Genomic DNA, 17,500 nt, shown 5'->3' on the forward strand with positions numbered 1-17,500 from the left:
GTGTGTGTGTGTGTGTGTGTGTGTGTGTGTGTGTGTGTGTGTGTGTGAGCGTGACTCTGACCTCCTCGGCCGTGACGGGCTCCGACGAGCGGCTGATGGCAGAGATGTGCACCATCTCCACGTCGGGCTCGTTGTCGGTGTAGGTGCCGCCCTCGTCGGCAGTGTCGTCGAGGTCGGAGGTCAGCCGGCTGTCCATGCTCAGGTAGTCGGCGGACATGGCGGACAGGAAGGACAGGCGCTCCACGTCCTGGCAGTCCAGATCACTCTCTACTCCCTCCGGCTAGAAGAGACACATGATGGATCTTGGGTGCACAGGAAGGAAGGATGGACAGACGGATAGCACAAGAACAAGAGAGAAGAGAGAAAGACAAACAGAGCCGAGCTGTAGAGCACTACTGGCAGGAAGTAGGAAGACACAGTGAGCATGCTCAGAGCGCACACCCACGGGTGGCTACTATGAAGGCTACCGGAGGATAGAAGGGCAGTCAGTCCACTACAGACTATAATACAGGAATAAGGACTAAACCTAATGCAGTGTAATAAAGCAGTCCTTCCCTCATTAATACAAAAGGGGTGGACCAAATAACAGAAACACACAAAGAAAGCAGAGTGTAAACCAGTGACCCCTCGGGTTTAACCCCTCATGCGACTGATTTAAAATGATTTTTACAGCCTGGGTAGTTTTGGCCTTCGCTCCTATCAAAGTGTGAGAACATTTCAGTCACCAGTGTCTTTGCTGAGAGCTGGAGTCCAAGTGGCTCTGCTGGACTTTACACTTTGAGGTTTACAATCTACCTAAACATGCCAAAATTGAAAGTAACAGTTAAACAATATATTTGGATGCCAAAGTGTAAAAGTTGAGCACCATAAGTTGAGTGCCATCCAGTCCCATTATAATGGAGACAACAGCAGACATCTCGACAGCTGATATACCAAAGAATAGGCAGCTCACATCAAAAAGATGGAGTTGATAAATAGCATTACAGGTGGATGAATATGTATTTTTGGGTGAACTGTCTCTTTAATTAAAGCACTTCTGCACTGGCTTCACTGTTCATTAAATGGCCTGTTGGTTAAAACATGTATAGTTGATATAGTTTTGAGAAACGCGGCCCCCATCTTTCTTCAGTTCATCAAGACTTGTCTCTGTTTTCAGGGTTCTTTCGTTCACCGTGTGAGAAAAACAATTCAAGACGGAACGGGTCGAGTCATTCGTTGATGCACAAAAGGTCATTCTGTGGGCGTAGTCCTGTGCTCCTTTAACAGACATTGCCAGTTAACTTTTTGAAAGCAGTGTCACCGTGTCCCCCAGACTTTTTAAAGCTGAAGGGAACAGTGGCCAAAACCTAGAAAGAACAAACGCCTTCACACTTGAAGCTGGCACTTTCAAGGCCTAATCTTTTGATTCGTTTTTCCAGTTTATTGATGTTGTTTTTGCAGCTCAGAAAAGTTTTAAGGGGTGAATTAAAGAGTTATTTTGTATTAAAGTTACCAGCTGCAGCCTTAAAGCCTCCATGTGTGGAATTCAAAAAAATAATTTGTATCTCCATCGGGGCACAGTAATAGGCCGAAGGTAACACCCAGATTGCGACAATTTTCTCTTGAGAAAAAAAATACGTTAATACATCAGAATAATAAAAAAATGAAAAGATGCTTTAATTACATTGAAAATGTTTCACATGGGGGATTCAATTCCCTGGTTATCCCTGACTGAAGCCTGTGAAATCAACATGTGTGTATGTGTGTGTGTGTGTGTGTGTGTGTGGGTGTGTGTATTTACCTTGCCGTCAGAAACCCACACAGCCTGCATCTGCTGCTCTCTGATGGAGTCTTTGACGCCGCCGTACCAAGCGTCGTTAGCCGAGTTCAGATCAATGGTGGCTGGATGAGAAAACCATCAAACCTCAGCATACACACTCAAATGAACAGCAAATATGGATATTTGTGTGTATCACAGCCGGACTGAATGTTCGTACATGTACGTGGACCGTACCGGTGAATAGGTGCGAGCAAGTCTTCCTCAGTTTGACGGCCTGTTCGTAGAGCTTGCGGGCGCTGCGGTTGGAGTTGGGGACGATCCTCTGTCTCATGGCCTTGATGCCGTGCTTGCTGTCTGGGTTGAAGAAGATGACGATGGGGTACCACTGGGTGTAGTTCAGGGTGTCCACCGCCTTGGGCGTCACGTCCAGCAGGGCGTGCTTGTCCTGAGTGGCGTGGGGAACGGAGACACAAGGTAATGGTGAAACAAATCTGCTGACGTGCTTTTTGGTGTGAAGGCTATATTACAAAAGGCAGTTTTCTTTTTTTAAGGACACATGATGCAAAAAATGAAAAGTTGAATTCATAAGTCCAAAAATATTCCTGCATAACTTAGTCAAGTCACTATCTTTATAACTCTTCTCTGCATGTACTCCTGTTACTTACCCAGCAGTCGTCATGTTTCCGTTCAATTGTCAAGCAAATTTTGAGTAAACTTTTCAAATGTGGCACAAAAAGGAAATGCATCCATCAACTAGTTTCGAGCGAATAAACTCGGCTACACAAAGTGTAGTTTTGTCAGAAGTTGGGGGTATAAGCTACGCTTTACGCAGGAAGTGTAAGTTCACACCCAGTGGTCCGAAATATACCCAAAAGTCCACTTTTAATTGTTCTGTCATGCCAGCTAGTATTGGCCACGTTTCATGTTGTCGGAGAGAAGAACACAAACCAATGTAATGATTCAAATGCACAAGCAAGGAATGTTTTAGCGGGTGTAAAAAAAGTTTTTTGCACAATTTAGGGACTTTTAGCGAATTTTGCCGTTTCCATACGGATTTTCTACTGCAATATGTCAAAAATGCGCGTAAAATGACGCAAATGGGAAAACCCAGCTAGTATGTCGTGCTGTGTGTTGAATATGTTGTTCCTGTTTTTGATAGCCCTTTAACAAACACCATTTTTCCTTAATCCAAGTCCACTGAAGGTTAAACGTTACCAGTCATAAGCAGGTCCAAGGGGGACGTGAAGTCAAGACTGCAGGTGAAAAATTGGAATAAACTACCGTAGAACTGCTGCGATGGTAATAAATGAAATGTTTAACAAGAAATGCTGCCTTCAGATCAGGGGAAGAGCCAGCATGACTGTGCAACAGCAGACATCTTTAATATCTCACTGAAGCAGGTTGCTGTTCCCACAGGCCTCCAGGCTGCCACCGTCATCACAGTTCCCAAGAGGTCAACTGTATCCTGCTAAACTGACCTATGTTGTCATGAAGTGCTTCGAGCGGTTAGTACCACCTCAAAGCCAGCCTCCCCACCTTATTACACCCAAATATTGCCATATCTTTCTCCCTCCATACTTCCCTGTCCCACCCGGAGAAGAAAACTCATGCCAGGATATGGTTGGAATCACAATGACCAAAACTTGAACTTCATTGTGAGGGTGTCAAAGTCTAATATCAACATCTGTTTAAGATACTCTTTTATCTTAGACTATGGAGATAAAGACACATTTCGCTTTTTTTGTAAATAAAAGATGATTTTCACCAGCTACAGCAGCAGCTAGCCTGGAGGTTCTGCTGCCAAACAGAGCTGTATCCCTGATCCTTCATTGTAAATTATTCAATGTGCTTTCCTCAACCGCATCAATATCTTTTACAAACCAAGTGCTTGGAGCACAAGTAGTCTGGCTTCAAGTATATTGTGCATGCGCCAGGATGTATCAAATCAAAGACACTGCATGATTGGTTCATGCTTAGATCAGCTTGTGTTCCTAAAAGGAACTTCCTTCACTTCCTTTTCACAATGCTTTTATTACAGCTGCTGCTGCTGCTGGGATCTTGGATTAGTATACTATCTGTCTTTCTTAGTCTCAGTAATAAATGTTCCAAATGGGAGAGGGGAGGGGCTGAGGTTCTACCTAGAACCATTTGCCTCTGAAGGGGTCTTTTTTAAAGGAAGGGTTTTTCGAGGTTTTTTGGACGGTCTCTTGCAAAACCGATCTTGAGACTTATAATAGAAAATACAATAAATGTGCTTAACTAACTAACTGTTAACCTCAGAGGTTGGTTATGGTAAATTGCAGGTACTTTTACATTCTAAATCTACAATTTTAGGGATACAGATTGATAAAATGTAATAGTTCTTTCCTCCAAAATGAATATATTGGACATGACATAGACTGAAATGTGTGTGTGTGTGTGTGTGTGTGTGTGTGTGTGTGTGTGTGTGCGAGTGTGTGAGAGTGGGCACCTGCTCGATGATTTGTCGGATGGTGTTCAGGCGAACCACTCCCGAGGACTTCTCAGATCCAGCGTCTTTCGGCTCAGTTTCTAACATAAGAACACAGAAACAGTGGAGAGGCTCTTAAGAAGCAGCAGCGGGACATATATTCACTGGGTAAGGAAGACCTTCACACACAAACACGTGAACAGAAAGAGACTCACTGGCAACAACAAACAGGTCGGGCATCTCGGAGGCCAGTTTCTCATTGGCAGCGTCGGCGATGGGGCCGAACAGCACTACGGGACGCCGGAAACCAGCTGCAACGACATGCTGTCAATAACAACGCTGCTCACAGTTTAAAAACTTTACCTCAATTACACACTGATGGCGTGTTGTGGAGACCCGTGGACACCCAAACACACACACACACACACACATGCTGATACAGTTTCAAGTCTGTTGCACTGAAAGTCAAGTGGTCTTCGATGTATCTCGCTGATTTTTTAACATAAACAAGATATGTAGTGAGCAGGACAATTTACAGTGTTAAAATTAAACAGTTCTCTCTGGTGGACAAACTATATAGTGGAGACATGTTAAATTATGAAATGTCTAAATGACACACTTTGAAATTGTATTGTACATGTCTTGTTACTTACAGACCAACATAGTTGCCGATAGAATATATCTGTGATTGGCTAAATTCAGATGATAACATTAGCCATGCAAATATGTGTTTTAATTAGTTTTTTAATTATGGAGAATAGATGAGTTCCAAACTACACATTCTTACACCAAAACGAGAGCACCAAACTAAATGTGAGGTTGCAGGTGTTTTTGAAAAAATAACTTGATGACAAATCACGTATACAACTACTGTATTTTAAATCTTCACCATGCTTAAACCTGAGTGGAGACGATCCGTTCGGTTTTGTGTGTGTGTGCGTTTCTCTATCCGTCTGTCTGTCCACAGCTAATCTTACAGACTACTGATCCAATCAGTCTAATATGTTTTGGTGCTCATCTATCACTGTATGCTCAAGGACCTCTCATGGTTGCAGTGATGCACACTTTTTGAAAAAACTATTTTATTGACCGTATTTATATCGTCATTGACTCTTGATTCCTCGCTACTCTCAACCGGCCGGTAAAGTCCGCAAGTGATCAACAACCGCTTCAGTAGCAAAAGGCTTTTTTTAGCAATCGGCTCAGCTACAAACAAGCCTTACCTAGTCTGTCGCAGGCCACACGTTGGTCTTTGTCGTGGCTTGAATTCTAACATCCCCAGAAAAGTTTGGTCTCATTTTCAACCGAAGCAACTGCAGATTAATTCCATACCCCATATGTTATGATCCACTAATGTAAGGCATGTTAAAGATGAATGAATCCCTGAAGCAGGGAGAGACAATTGAGGTTCAACTTTGATTTTTTTTGGGAGGGGAAAAGGAGAGAAACCTGGCGGAGATCTGAACTCCATTGAGTGGACGCTTCTGTTTTCCCAGTATTTACACAAACTGAAATAAAGACAATCACCTTCTCGGAGCACCACTCGCTCGTACGCTGGGAAGCGCGTGGCCAGTGTCTGACTGCTCAGGTTTTCTCTGCTCTTCCTCAGGTCCTTCCTCTTCAAAGAACGTTGGCCTCGTAACCGCCAGAAGTCCGCTCGATCGCCCGCAGCAGCTTTATGAGAGCTCTGGACACTGGCCATCTGCTCCGCTCTGACGGGGAGGACAAATGCAACTGTCACTAATCCATTGATTGTTCACGGCTAACCGTGGTCCGTACAGATCACGGATCGACAACGATCTGTTACACCACTAATTAAGACCATAAACTCATGTTTACAATGTTTACTGAGCTAATGAATCAAGAGAGAACTAGAGTCATTTTCTCATAGACTTCTATACAACCAGACTTCTTTTTGCATCCAGAGGAGTCGCCCCCTGATGGTCAGTTGAGAGAATGCAAGTTTAGAGTACTTCCACATTGACTTCACTTTTTAGAACTCGAGGTTGCCGCCTGGTTAGCCATGTCCTTTTCTTGGCGATGTGTTCCCTACCTCTTGCCCAATGGAAGCTAGGATTGGCTAGGATGTCGTTGATTGTGGAGAACTTTGTGTCATGTCTTTTAGATTAATGCTGTGGACATAAACTCTACTTACTAAGCTATTAACTGAACACATTCTGGGCATTTTACAGTACACACTGATTTCCCCCAGAGTGAATGTGTGGTGTAATTAAAACAGACAAGACTCATACCGAAGCATACCACTGGGACATGGGTCGTCTCATGCCAGTGATTTACTCAGCCTCTGGGCTCCGGACCTGTAATCACAGCAACCCTCCCGGGACAGTTAGAGTAGTGGTGCTGCACTGCAGCAGTGCTGTGCACCTTTCTTCCCAATTTTGTGCCATTGATAGAAGGCGTGTTAAAGAGAGAGATTCAGAGGACACTGTTCAGTTTCATCGACTCTTTGTGGATTTGTGTTATACATGCATACATGTTGTATCTTCATATGATTGAGGTTCTTTATGTAAGGACCTGAGCACTGTGATAGTAACTTTCGTTTCTATTTAGTTTGCTACTATTTAAAAGGTGCAATGTGTAAGATCTGCTCAGGATTTTAGTAAAAAACATTATCAACAGAATGTGAAGAGGTTGCAGTGTTGACGTTATGTCACAGACATCTGTGTGTTGCAGAAATATCTGCTGATAAGATCATGCTAACCAGCTATCCTCGGTCCGTCCTGTCTTGTAATACCACTTGTACCCGGAGAGGCGATAGTGAATCACTGTAGTGTCCGAAAGACGAAGAAGTAGAACTGCCCTGAGGGCTTGTCAATCACGTTGAAGATCCAGGGTCCGTGTACGTTTTGATAGTTTGTTGGTTTTATTAAATCCTAAGGGGCAGAAACGAGAAAAGACTTGTACATTCCCAGTTAGCAGTTAGCTGTCAGCTTTCAGCCAGCGTAAACCACAGCGCTGGGGGTCTGATCCCGGACCACCACGACTCCACGCTAGAGCAGCAAACTTTCTGTTGCTGCCATTCGAAAAGGTTAGACCCAGAGCTCCACCAGCCCGCCGGGACTTTTGGCGTTGTGGTTTACTTGCTGAAGGAAAGTTTCTGCAGCTCTGCTAACTGATGGATCCTTCTCCGTAGCAACCCACTCTACTCCAGGTAAAATAGTGTCTGGCAGCGGGAAGGAAAAAACTCAAACACGAGGTGTTTCCTGCCACTTTGGATTTAGTCCAACAAACTATCACAGAGTACGTGGACCGAACAGACTGTGGTTAGTGTCAGAGTAAACACAGTAACGTAAACTATAGGCCGACACCACACGTGAAGATTATAAGATAATCGTGTTATTTTGACCGGCTCACAGAGTTTCAGCAGTCTGATACCGTCGGCCCGGGGGCTTTAAAACCCACCATGACCTCATGCTGAGCTGATGATGATGGTGGCCGGCTGCGGCTCAGTGAAAGAGCAGGTCGTCTTCCAATCGCAAGATGGGTTCGATCCCCGGCCCCTCCAGATGACGTGACAAGCATTTTCTTTGAAGGATAGTGAGGCCTTTTCTACCCTCTGAAGGACACACCTTCAGTGTTTTTGTAGAACTGACTGAAGGCCTACCTGCTCTTGTTGGGGATGATGCCCTTCTCCAGCAGCTGCTTGTCTTTGCCAACACGGATCGCCAGCCAGTTGCCGAGCTTGCCGTCGTAAAGGGTGTCCACCACCTTGAAGATGTCCCCCCGGCTGAAGGCCAGGCACTGAGGGGTCTCTTTCTCATACTCAAAGTGGGTCCGGATGAAGAAGGAGTCTCCGCGCCCGGACACCAAGATGTCATTGTAGACTAGACAAACCAAAAAAGAGAAGGGGGTGTTAAAAGGAAGGAGAGAAAGCTGGATGTAAGAGCAGAGGAGAGCAGGGCAGCAATAGAGGAGTAACATGTTAGAATGAGGCTCAGACAAAGTGAGGACCACTAGACTCAGATTGAAGCAACTTCTCAAACGTCCTCCGAGTTCAAGTGAGGTCTGTCGGAACACCACCTGTACTTTTTGTGCTAATTTAATTACTTCAGGTAATAAATAAACCTTTTACTATCCACCCCTTTTTAGGGTGACCTGCCTAAACTAAATAAACTGAGTATATTAGACCCGTGTGATGAATTTGGATATATATTTATGTAATATGAATTTTACTGTTGTACTGACAGAATGCTTTGAAGGTAGAGAGACACCATATTGTTAAAGTGTCACACTTATGAAACAGTCTTAATGTAATACTGATGCCTCTATAAGACCCTAATTGCAACGGAACCAATAATTAAACGGAACCATCAGCGGATAGATTGTCTATTTCTATTTGTTTTGTTTTTTTAATGCCTGAGGCACTACCACTTTTGTCTACAGGGACCGCCAAAATCAACACGAAATGAAAGTTCCCCGTAGTAGTTGCTTTAATGGAAAATTGAGTGTCTCCTTTGGTGGTTCAGGGGATGCACCCAAAACTCCTGTCTGTAGGCTACAGCACAACAAAGTAGGAAATAAAAACAATCAACACAATTAAAATAGAATTTCACTGATAAGTTAACCCTGAAGTTGCATTCATTATTTCTGCGTACTTAAAATCGATGGCATTAGGCTTTCGCCCCCTCAAAAAATTAACAACAGCAAAGCCCTTGTCCCTAAAACGATAAAATTCCAGAGCACAGGCTTCGTGACATAGACCATGTCTCTTTGATATGGACTTTTATTTGTGATAATAATAAAGATCTAAATCTTATCTTTTGTATACTTCACAAATGAATGGAAATGAAAGCCTTGGGCTCAGAAGAGCTAGCACGTGGACATTTGAGCTCGGACTACTTTGTTACACGCGGTGTTCTTCAAAGATCAAGGATGAACCTCTCTGCACAAATCTCCAGTCTCATTTGCACAATCAAAACGAAATGCACACACTTGTCTGACTGTTGCATGGAAATAAACTCCACGGCCTGCTCCAGGCTCCAGCGCGGCTCCCTGATTTGATGTGCGTGGTCCGACAAAGCGCTGACCCAAAAGGACCAACAGAGGAGGCAACAGTCACACTGACTACGATCCACTGCTGCACACACACTGTAGACTCAGCTGCATATATTCAGTCTACTTTTATCTCACACTGATAACATACATAAAACAAAGGGTTCCCCGAGCATAACCTCCTTCTAGTTTAAGTACACCTCCCAGTTTTAAACACGTTATGCAGCCCTTTTCCCTGGGTTTTCTGCTATGGCCTCGTGGATAGGCCGGTGTGTGTGTGTGTGTGTGTGTGTGTGCGCTAACACAATTACACCACACCAAATTCTGTTCTGAAATTTAACAATTTAAAGTTTCTTTAAATATTTAGCAGTTACTTTTTTCAAACATTTAACTGTCACTTTTGGAAATTGAACCACTCTTCACGTCGGCATAAATTAGATCCACCACACAGCACGGATTTAAAAAGAACAGATGTCACTTTTAAACCTGTTTTTTCCGTTACAGATTTCATTAAAGCATTATGACTGGTGTGTTACACTCTTACCTGTGGTGCTATTTATCATTCTAGATTAAATGGCACGACAGGTATTTTGAATGTATTTTTGATTTTGGTGCATTGCAAAGCCAAATTGCCACCATATGACCGGTTGCTGATGAGCAATGTGCCATTTAAACTGCCATCTATTTTTAAAGTAGTCTGGCGCAGTGAAACGCACTGGGGCCACATATTACATGACTTCCAGCAAACTTCACAGAGAACAACGAGGACAAAACAGCAACACTGATCTGTTTGAACCGAATATTCTCTGGTTTAGCTCATCGAACAGCACAAAAACACAGAATCCGTCAGCATGTTAGCGTGTCGGATTCTGTTACGTTTGTAACCGGTACTGACAACGTTATACTCACTTCACTTGTTCATCTGACTTGAGCAGTTTAGATAACATGCACTCGACTGTCCTGCTGTTATTACAGACATGTGAACTAACAAACGACACTTATTCACAGGATGAATATTGGGGAAAGAATGGAGTGAATATTTGTTAATTTTGGCATTAAAAAATATATTCTTTTGGCCCCATTGTACAGTTTTAGGGGAAACACTGTGATGCGTTGCTGTGGTATTCTGAACGTTTTAACAATCGTCTAAAAAGCAAAAGTCTTAATTTAAACAGCTGAACTTATTTATTGTAATTCCATCACCAAGTCCTTTGAAACTACTCAGTTTTTTTGTTTGTTTTGAGAGCGAAAAAAACAAATCTTGTCTTGTATCTTATTGTCGTACCGATGTCTTGCTGCAAATTGCTTGCAGCTAATTGCTCTTCGGGGACAAATAAAGCAAAATGTCAGCAATATGGTGATATTCTCTGTATGTATTTGTTGATGTTTGACAAAGGTTTTAACCTGAGCCAGGCCAAACAACAGTGGCAGCAATCATATCACATCCACACAGGGTTAGTAGAATAGAGTGTTAACAATGTATAGTTCTGTTTATAACGCACTGGTATCGGATTGCTAATCTGTTTCTGCCAAGTTCAGATATCGGAATCGAGGAAGTAAAATGGTATCGGAACAAAAGGTGTGACAAAAATACACTTAACTTACACTACATAAACTAGTTTGTGTGGCGCCACCCTTTTTAATCTGACATTACATTATAACTAAATTGGGTTTGAAGTTATAAAGATGTATCTTGGAGAACAATTGCACACACATCTGACTGTACTAGTGAGGTCCTGGTATGGATTGTATCTGACATGAAAATCATTCAAAATACAATTGCCACCCTGACCTCTCATTTGGTTGTTTCTTCATGTGAGGACCTGCCAACTCTCTCTGATGACCTTAAATGTCCTCTCAACAGTGCTGCACAGTGAAGAGTCAGTGTTATTGTCATGTCAGGGCTCCGCCTCACTGTGCGATGTGTTTTTGCTTCATAAATAGATTTCTCCAATAAAAAAGCCCCTTTTTTTCCAGAGCCACACGCTCAAGGGGGCCAATGTGCTGATTGCATAACACAGTTGGAGGCGTGTGCCCATGTGTGTCACGGTTGGCTGAACCAAAACTCGCCTGATCTGGTCTAAAAGCCTTGAGGGACCAAGCTGGTATCTCCATCATTAAATGGAAACATGCCAGAGAGAGAGACCGAGACCGAGAGAGAGAGACCGAGACCGAGAGAGAGAGACCGAGACCGAGACCGAGAGAGAGAGTAGTGCATTGTAGGAAAGTACACTGTGTTTTGGGATACTCCACATGTCGCTGACAAGCCTACAACTGAGTCACTTAAAATTGCTCAGAACAACACCTTCCATTGTTAACAAACGTTACTCAAACAGAAGGAAGTGGAGCATTTTTTGGGGACTATTTCCAGCGGCGGATTAATACACGTTTGGTGCTCTAGTGAGTATTTCCCACAGCAGGGCGGTTTACGTGAGATTCAGTCAAAATAAACTACAGTGTGTGTGTGTTTATTGTAATGAAGGTATAACTATTTATACCTTCAGTGGATGGGTCAACATTGTTAAAAATAAAAAGTTTGTCCTGATGGTGGTACTAGAGAAGAACTACAACGCTGTGTTCACACTAAACGCAAAGATAATTCTGTGATCATTTGCAAAAACAAATCAAAATTATGCCAGAATTATTATACAATGTTAATAATTGGAGGCATTAACATGATCAGTCAACAATCCTCAAAATTATTAAATTATGATATCTGAAAAGTAATTTGGATATTTTGGCCCAAAGAGGTGGAAGAAGAAAGCTTCTAGGGGGCTGAAAATAAGGACGGTTCATCTCCTGAGGAGCATGAATGTGCTCATTAAATATCATGAGATGTCATGATAATCTGCCTTACAGACTGTGTATGTGTCTTGTATGAAATAGATGGCCTGTTTTAGCTTTTATAGAAAAAGACAAGTTGTATATATACAGTATATATACAGTATATATACGTGATATAATGGAACAGTGGCTGTGCGTCTATGGTGGGAATGTTTTACCATCAGGTTTGCTCTGTGCCAGGATGGTGACCACTTCCCCTTTAGGGATCTCCAATAGGAAGAGCACCGCTTCCTCTCTCACTACACCTTGGAAGTCCACATTGTTCACCTTCAAGACACAAACAAAGTGCACAATGATTAAGACCATTTACTTTTCAAATAACAACATACACACTTTTCTGTCAGTGTGATTTGCACTATGGCTTCTCTGAGCTTCTTGTCATTTCTGGTTACCTTTAGGATTTGATCTCCGATGTGCAGGCCCTCTTCCTCGGCAGGACTACACTCTTGAACACTAGCGATGAAGATGCCAGCATCGTTTCCTCCTGCTAGCCTCAGCCCGACGCTGTCCCCCTTCTGGAAATTCACCATCACTGTGTTCGGCCTGCAGGAGGGACACCGCACACGCTGCCGTTAACAACATGGTCAGAGACAAAGCAGTGTTCCCGAGAAAGTTATTAACAACTTACAGAAGCTTTGCGTGCTTTTCAGGTTCTCTTCCCCTCCCTCTTTCACTCTGTCTCGCTAGCAAACACACACACAGCAGCTTTATCCTCAGTCTCTGTCCATGTCTCCGTGTCTCTGTCCTCAGTCCTGACAATTGTGCTACTATAATGCATAAAGTTGGCGGCTTTGCAGGTCTGACGGTTGATTGACGCATATTTTTGTGGGTTGGACAGTGCAGATTGGGCGGGTGCAGTTATTGGAGTAACTACGGAATGTCCTCCACGCGCCAGAAAATGACGTAATCACGGCCGGCGCGTGGTGAGCATAGGTCGTGCACCTCTGAATTTTTGTAACTTGCTATTTACATATCTGGGGTTTTAAAAAGAAGGCCAATTTGCTTGAGAAACAGGAGGTCTTTAAAATCTTCATTTGACTTTTTCCAGCCAAATTAAATTGTTTACAGGATATCCAACATTCGTTTCTTTATAATGCATGATTTAGTGGGATACCTTCGTATTACGGCGCATCATTTTTTGTATTCATCGAATGCTGGATGAGAGCAGCCTGCACAAATAGATGTACTGTGATGCGTCAGTGCTTTAGTATTTCTTTACGTCCCTGGCACACAACAGTGAGTTCTTGCAGCACTCTTCAGCAGCTCATGGTCAGGCTCAAGCCAAATCATCATTGTAGCAAATGTTTTCAGTGCCCAGAGACATGTAGTGCAAGTGTGAAGAGAGAAAAAGAAGTCACCCATATATTTTTTCATCTTCAGGACTTGGTCGGAGGAGAATCTTGGGCGTGGTTGTTACAGCGGCTGTAGATGAGAGTGTTGTTAACATCTTCCATGTTTACAACAGCAAACAACATGTTATGTCAGTAAAAGTATTGACTGTCGATGATACTTTGACACTTCACTCATTTTATTCCTATTTATTTACAGTTTCAAATCTGTGCTGCAGGACGGCGCATGAGGGCCATTGTAGTTAAGAAGCATAACAATCACCTGTATTGTATAGCCTGGGGAGGGGGTAATATTCTGGGAAAAATAATAGGAATTTCTGAGAATAAAGTGATAAATTTGCGAGAGAAAACTCACAAAATCAAATGTACCACTTCAATCTCGGAAATTCAGAATTCTTTCTCGGATTATTACCCCCCTCCCCAGCTCTGTAATTTATGTATTTTTTACCAACAATGGCCATAAAAAGCAGTCAGAAGGCTGAGAAGTTTGTTTGCCATATCCAAGTTTCTAAGATGACAATATGTCAGATGTTGTGTTTACAGCTCGTTTCCAAGTGACCAAACAATTGTGAGTGAATACCTGGAGGCTCCTCAATGAGCGGCGTGCCTTTGCTCAGCTCAGCTGAGGCCTGGGGGTCTTCAGGTACTCTGAATGGGGAGGCCATGGCTGACATCTTGGCTGTCCTCATGGGCTCCTCCCTGCTTCACACACACACACACACACACACACACACACACACACACACGCACACAGAGAGAAAGAGACAGGATGAGAGGCTGTAAATGTGTAACAGCAACTGATTAAAACCTTAAAGAATATGCTGAATAAGCTTGCGTACTGTAGGAGGGGGACACGATTACAGTAAGACCTCACATATATTTTAAGGAAACAATAGGATACAACAGGACACCTCACAGAGGAATGAGTCCTAAAACCCGGAAATGAGTCAGCATTTTTAAGCTTGGTTCATTTGTCTTGAAGTCAATGGGTTTTTTGGTTAGAAGACTGAAATAAGGTCTGTGGTTAGCACAAGCTTAAGAGACTTTTAAGTTTTGTTCTAAGACATGAAACGCGTCAGTAAATACCTTGTACCTTCTCAAAAAGGTGGATGCTAACAGGTGGCTAAATGAGACTCCATAACGCCATCACACCTACTAGTCCGCTGTCGTGAGGGTGACGTGATGTCATGCTAGCCGTGGTGTGGTTGGTTTAATAGCCTCACTTTAGCTTCTTACATGTGGCGATCAAATTCACGCTTAATCATAAATATAATCATATATAATCATAAAATGCTGAATAAAACGTGTAAGTATCCTAAATGTTTGTTTGACGCAGGGAATGCAAATATCCCAGTGGCTTTTTGTTGCAATGCTAACTTCTGGAGTTGGCCTACAAAGATAGGTCATCCCTGCAGCACTCTTCGATAACTACAAACAGTGCTCTTCAGAGCTTTTTAATGTCTTTCGGGGGAAATCAGATTTGAATTTCAAGTCAATCAAGACACATCTAAGTCTTAAGTCTCAAGTCCATGGCACATCCAAGTTGGTTCACAAGTCTACATCACCAGACTGGAGGTCAGTTGTGACAGGTTTTGAGACTCATCCATCCATCCTACCTGGGGTTGTCTCTTTCGTTAGAGGAGTGAGAGGACAGGTCAGACTGGCGGGACCTCCTCTCCTCTGGGGGAGAATAGGAATGGTATGACTCCATCTCTGACACGTCTGACGGACGGACAAGACAGACAGACAAACATCTTAGTTAGACACACACAGACGTCTTTCAAGTGAAGTCCCCCTGTCCAGACCCCACCACCACCAGCACCACCAGCAGCAGCTGAAGAACATGGTTGCCTCAGGAAGCCCCGATACCAGCTAATGTCGCCCGAGGACACTATTAGAGTTGTCAGTCAAAATGATGAGGACAGACTCTAGTGCCACAGCTCAGTTCTCAGGATAAAAGCAGCCATCACTCCAACACATTCAATTCATTGGCCCGAAATAATCTGAACAGTATTATTGTTCAGATTTGTGTGAAAACACCAAAAGTTTTTAGATTACTTTCCAGGCAGCCATCGGTTTCCATTAGTGCACCTCCAACATCAGCCTCGACATTGTGTATATATGATGATTAGCAATGGTTCAATGGTTGTTGTATTGTAATAACAGAGGGCCCACAATTGTGTTTAAAGCAGCTCGGGCCTCATGGGAGAATCCATACTGCCTTTAATCCCAAAAACAAGCTGGTCCAAAGTGCTTACACACAGGCCTGCTCTTCACACAGAGCGCCTGGCTTTCATTCGGTCCCTCCTGTGAATTATTTTCTTTCTTTTCCTTTTGCATTTGAAGTGAACATGGGTGGCAGAGGCTTTGATTTGGCTGCTTTTATCCGTCAGAGCGTGGCACTCAGCACAGCGCTCTGAGGAGAGGGAGGGAGGGAGGCGATGGAAGCTTCAACAGAAGCCAAGAAAAAACCCAGATACAGAACAACAACATTTGAGGTGTGAGAGGACAAGCGAGGGAACCACATTAAAAGAGAGCCCATTAAAAAACAAAAGTGGCACAAATCTGTCCCTCTGAAAACAATAGGCCCTGATACACCAGCAATCAATTTCAGAGAGAGAGAGAGAGAGAGAGAGAGAGAGAGAGAGAGAGAGAGTCTAGTGTGTGTTAATTAGTTTGATTAGGGTTAGAGAGACATTCTGCATAATCAGAGGTGACAGAGTTTAAAAGGCGAGAATGAAACATTGAAATGGAAGAGAGATATGTTGAAGACAGAGGATGAGAGAGACAGACGAGGAGAAAGATGTGGGCTTTTATCGTGTTAAAAGACTCAAAGAACTAGTCAATACTGAGTTTTTTTCTCTCCGTCTGCCCTCTAGAGGCGGGGCATAAGGATGGCTCTATGGGCCGGTATGTGTATCTGTGGGTCCATCAAACACTCCACAGCAGCATATCAGGACCAATTGGGTGTTCCTGGTCTCCATAGCATCAGCTGTCATGTTTTTTTGGCGACCTCCGAAAACAAATAGATCATCTTTTAAAATGACCTAATTAGATTACAAAAGGCACTCAAAGTGTGTCTCCGCCACAGTTCTGATGCATTGCACATGCGGCTCATATAAATCGGCCGGATTTACCACATGGTATTTTGTTCAATATGCCTGTGTTACTGAAGACCCCAGGACAAGGGGTCCAGTACCGGAAAAAAAGGTCAAGAACCACTGTTCTCCAACTTACTTAAAATTGCAGCTATATCCCAAATCACTAGGAATTGCACACAGCTCTATATGAGAAATACATTGTTGGCAATACTTAAGCATGCGTGTGCCATTTGTTTAAACCCTTATATTATGGGATGTTATATTATTTATTTTTGTGATCGTCTGCATGCGCACGTGTGCATGCGAGCGTCCATGAGTGAGTAAGTTTGTGAGTGAGTGAACAGCTCCATGTCTGTCCACAGCTAATCTCGCATTCTGCTGCAGCAAACCGCATAATATTTTGGGTTGACAGTTACAGCTGCATACTCAAGGTCTGTATACTCAAGGTCTCAAAACACACTTTTATCGCCTTTTTATACTGCCATTTACTACCTGCAGAATCCTCACTCACTACTCTTAATCACTGGCTGGTAGGGGCCGCTAGTGAAAACACAGCCGAATGCGTCTCCAACCCTCCGCACTCACAGTGGGAGGAGAGGGGAACAGTTTGTGGTGTGTTTGGTCAACAGCTAATGAAACTACGTTTTTAACAAGATCGTATATAATGTCCTATACGACGACTTTGAGCCAATTGCCTGTGTACATCGCCGCTTGTTTTTGAGTTTAAATGAAGTGTGTTTTGCGATGCTTTACAGCCCGCTGATGGCGTACATCACCATTTGTTTGTTGGCCACTTTTATCATTTTAATGCGGTGTGTTTGGCTAACGGCACCACCTGTACACACACGTAGAGGGTTAGCCAATTGTGAGTTGTATTCATTCAATCACACAATACAGCGGTGGTCGTTGCAGACACACCTGGCGCAGATCTGCACTCTACTGAGCACACCTTTCTAGTTCAGCATGTTTTCCTCTTTCCTATTTT

The 17,500-nt window shown here is 43.3% G+C and overlaps 1 protein-coding gene across 8 annotated transcripts in view; it reads right to left on the minus strand.

Moving 5' to 3' along the window:
• LOC116400751 (tight junction protein ZO-2-like) overlaps positions 1 to 17,500 on the minus strand; it is a 102,369-nt gene that overhangs the window by 13,163 nt on the left and 71,706 nt on the right. For 6 of the 8 annotated variants that reach the window (XM_031878763.1, XM_031878764.1, XM_031878759.1 and 3 more), the window contains exons 8-19: positions 15,031 to 15,136; positions 13,995 to 14,116; positions 13,424 to 13,487; positions 12,458 to 12,608; positions 12,224 to 12,332; positions 7,834 to 8,053; positions 5,736 to 5,920; positions 4,424 to 4,519; positions 4,230 to 4,309; positions 1,994 to 2,204; positions 1,781 to 1,881; positions 62 to 280 (exon numbers count right to left, since the gene is read on the minus strand). In XM_031878763.1, the coding sequence (XP_031734623.1) occupies positions 62 to 280; positions 1,781 to 1,881; positions 1,994 to 2,204; positions 4,230 to 4,309; positions 4,424 to 4,519; positions 5,736 to 5,920; positions 7,834 to 8,053; positions 12,224 to 12,332; positions 12,458 to 12,608; positions 13,424 to 13,487; positions 13,995 to 14,116; positions 15,031 to 15,136 (1,664 nt within the window). The remainder of the gene's footprint in view (positions 1 to 61; positions 281 to 1,780; positions 1,882 to 1,993; positions 2,205 to 4,229; positions 4,310 to 4,423; positions 4,520 to 5,735; positions 5,921 to 7,833; positions 8,054 to 12,223; positions 12,333 to 12,457; positions 12,609 to 13,423; positions 13,488 to 13,994; positions 14,117 to 15,030; positions 15,137 to 17,500) is intronic. The other 2 variants (XM_031878760.1, XM_031878757.1) reach the window with 1 other exon arrangement.

The sequence above is a fragment of the Anarrhichthys ocellatus genome, unplaced genomic scaffold, assembly GCF_004355925.1.
Source record: "Anarrhichthys ocellatus isolate YVR2014 unplaced genomic scaffold, GSC_Weel_1.0 scaffold198, whole genome shotgun sequence".
Taxonomy (NCBI): domain Eukaryota; kingdom Metazoa; phylum Chordata; class Actinopteri; order Perciformes; family Anarhichadidae; genus Anarrhichthys; species Anarrhichthys ocellatus.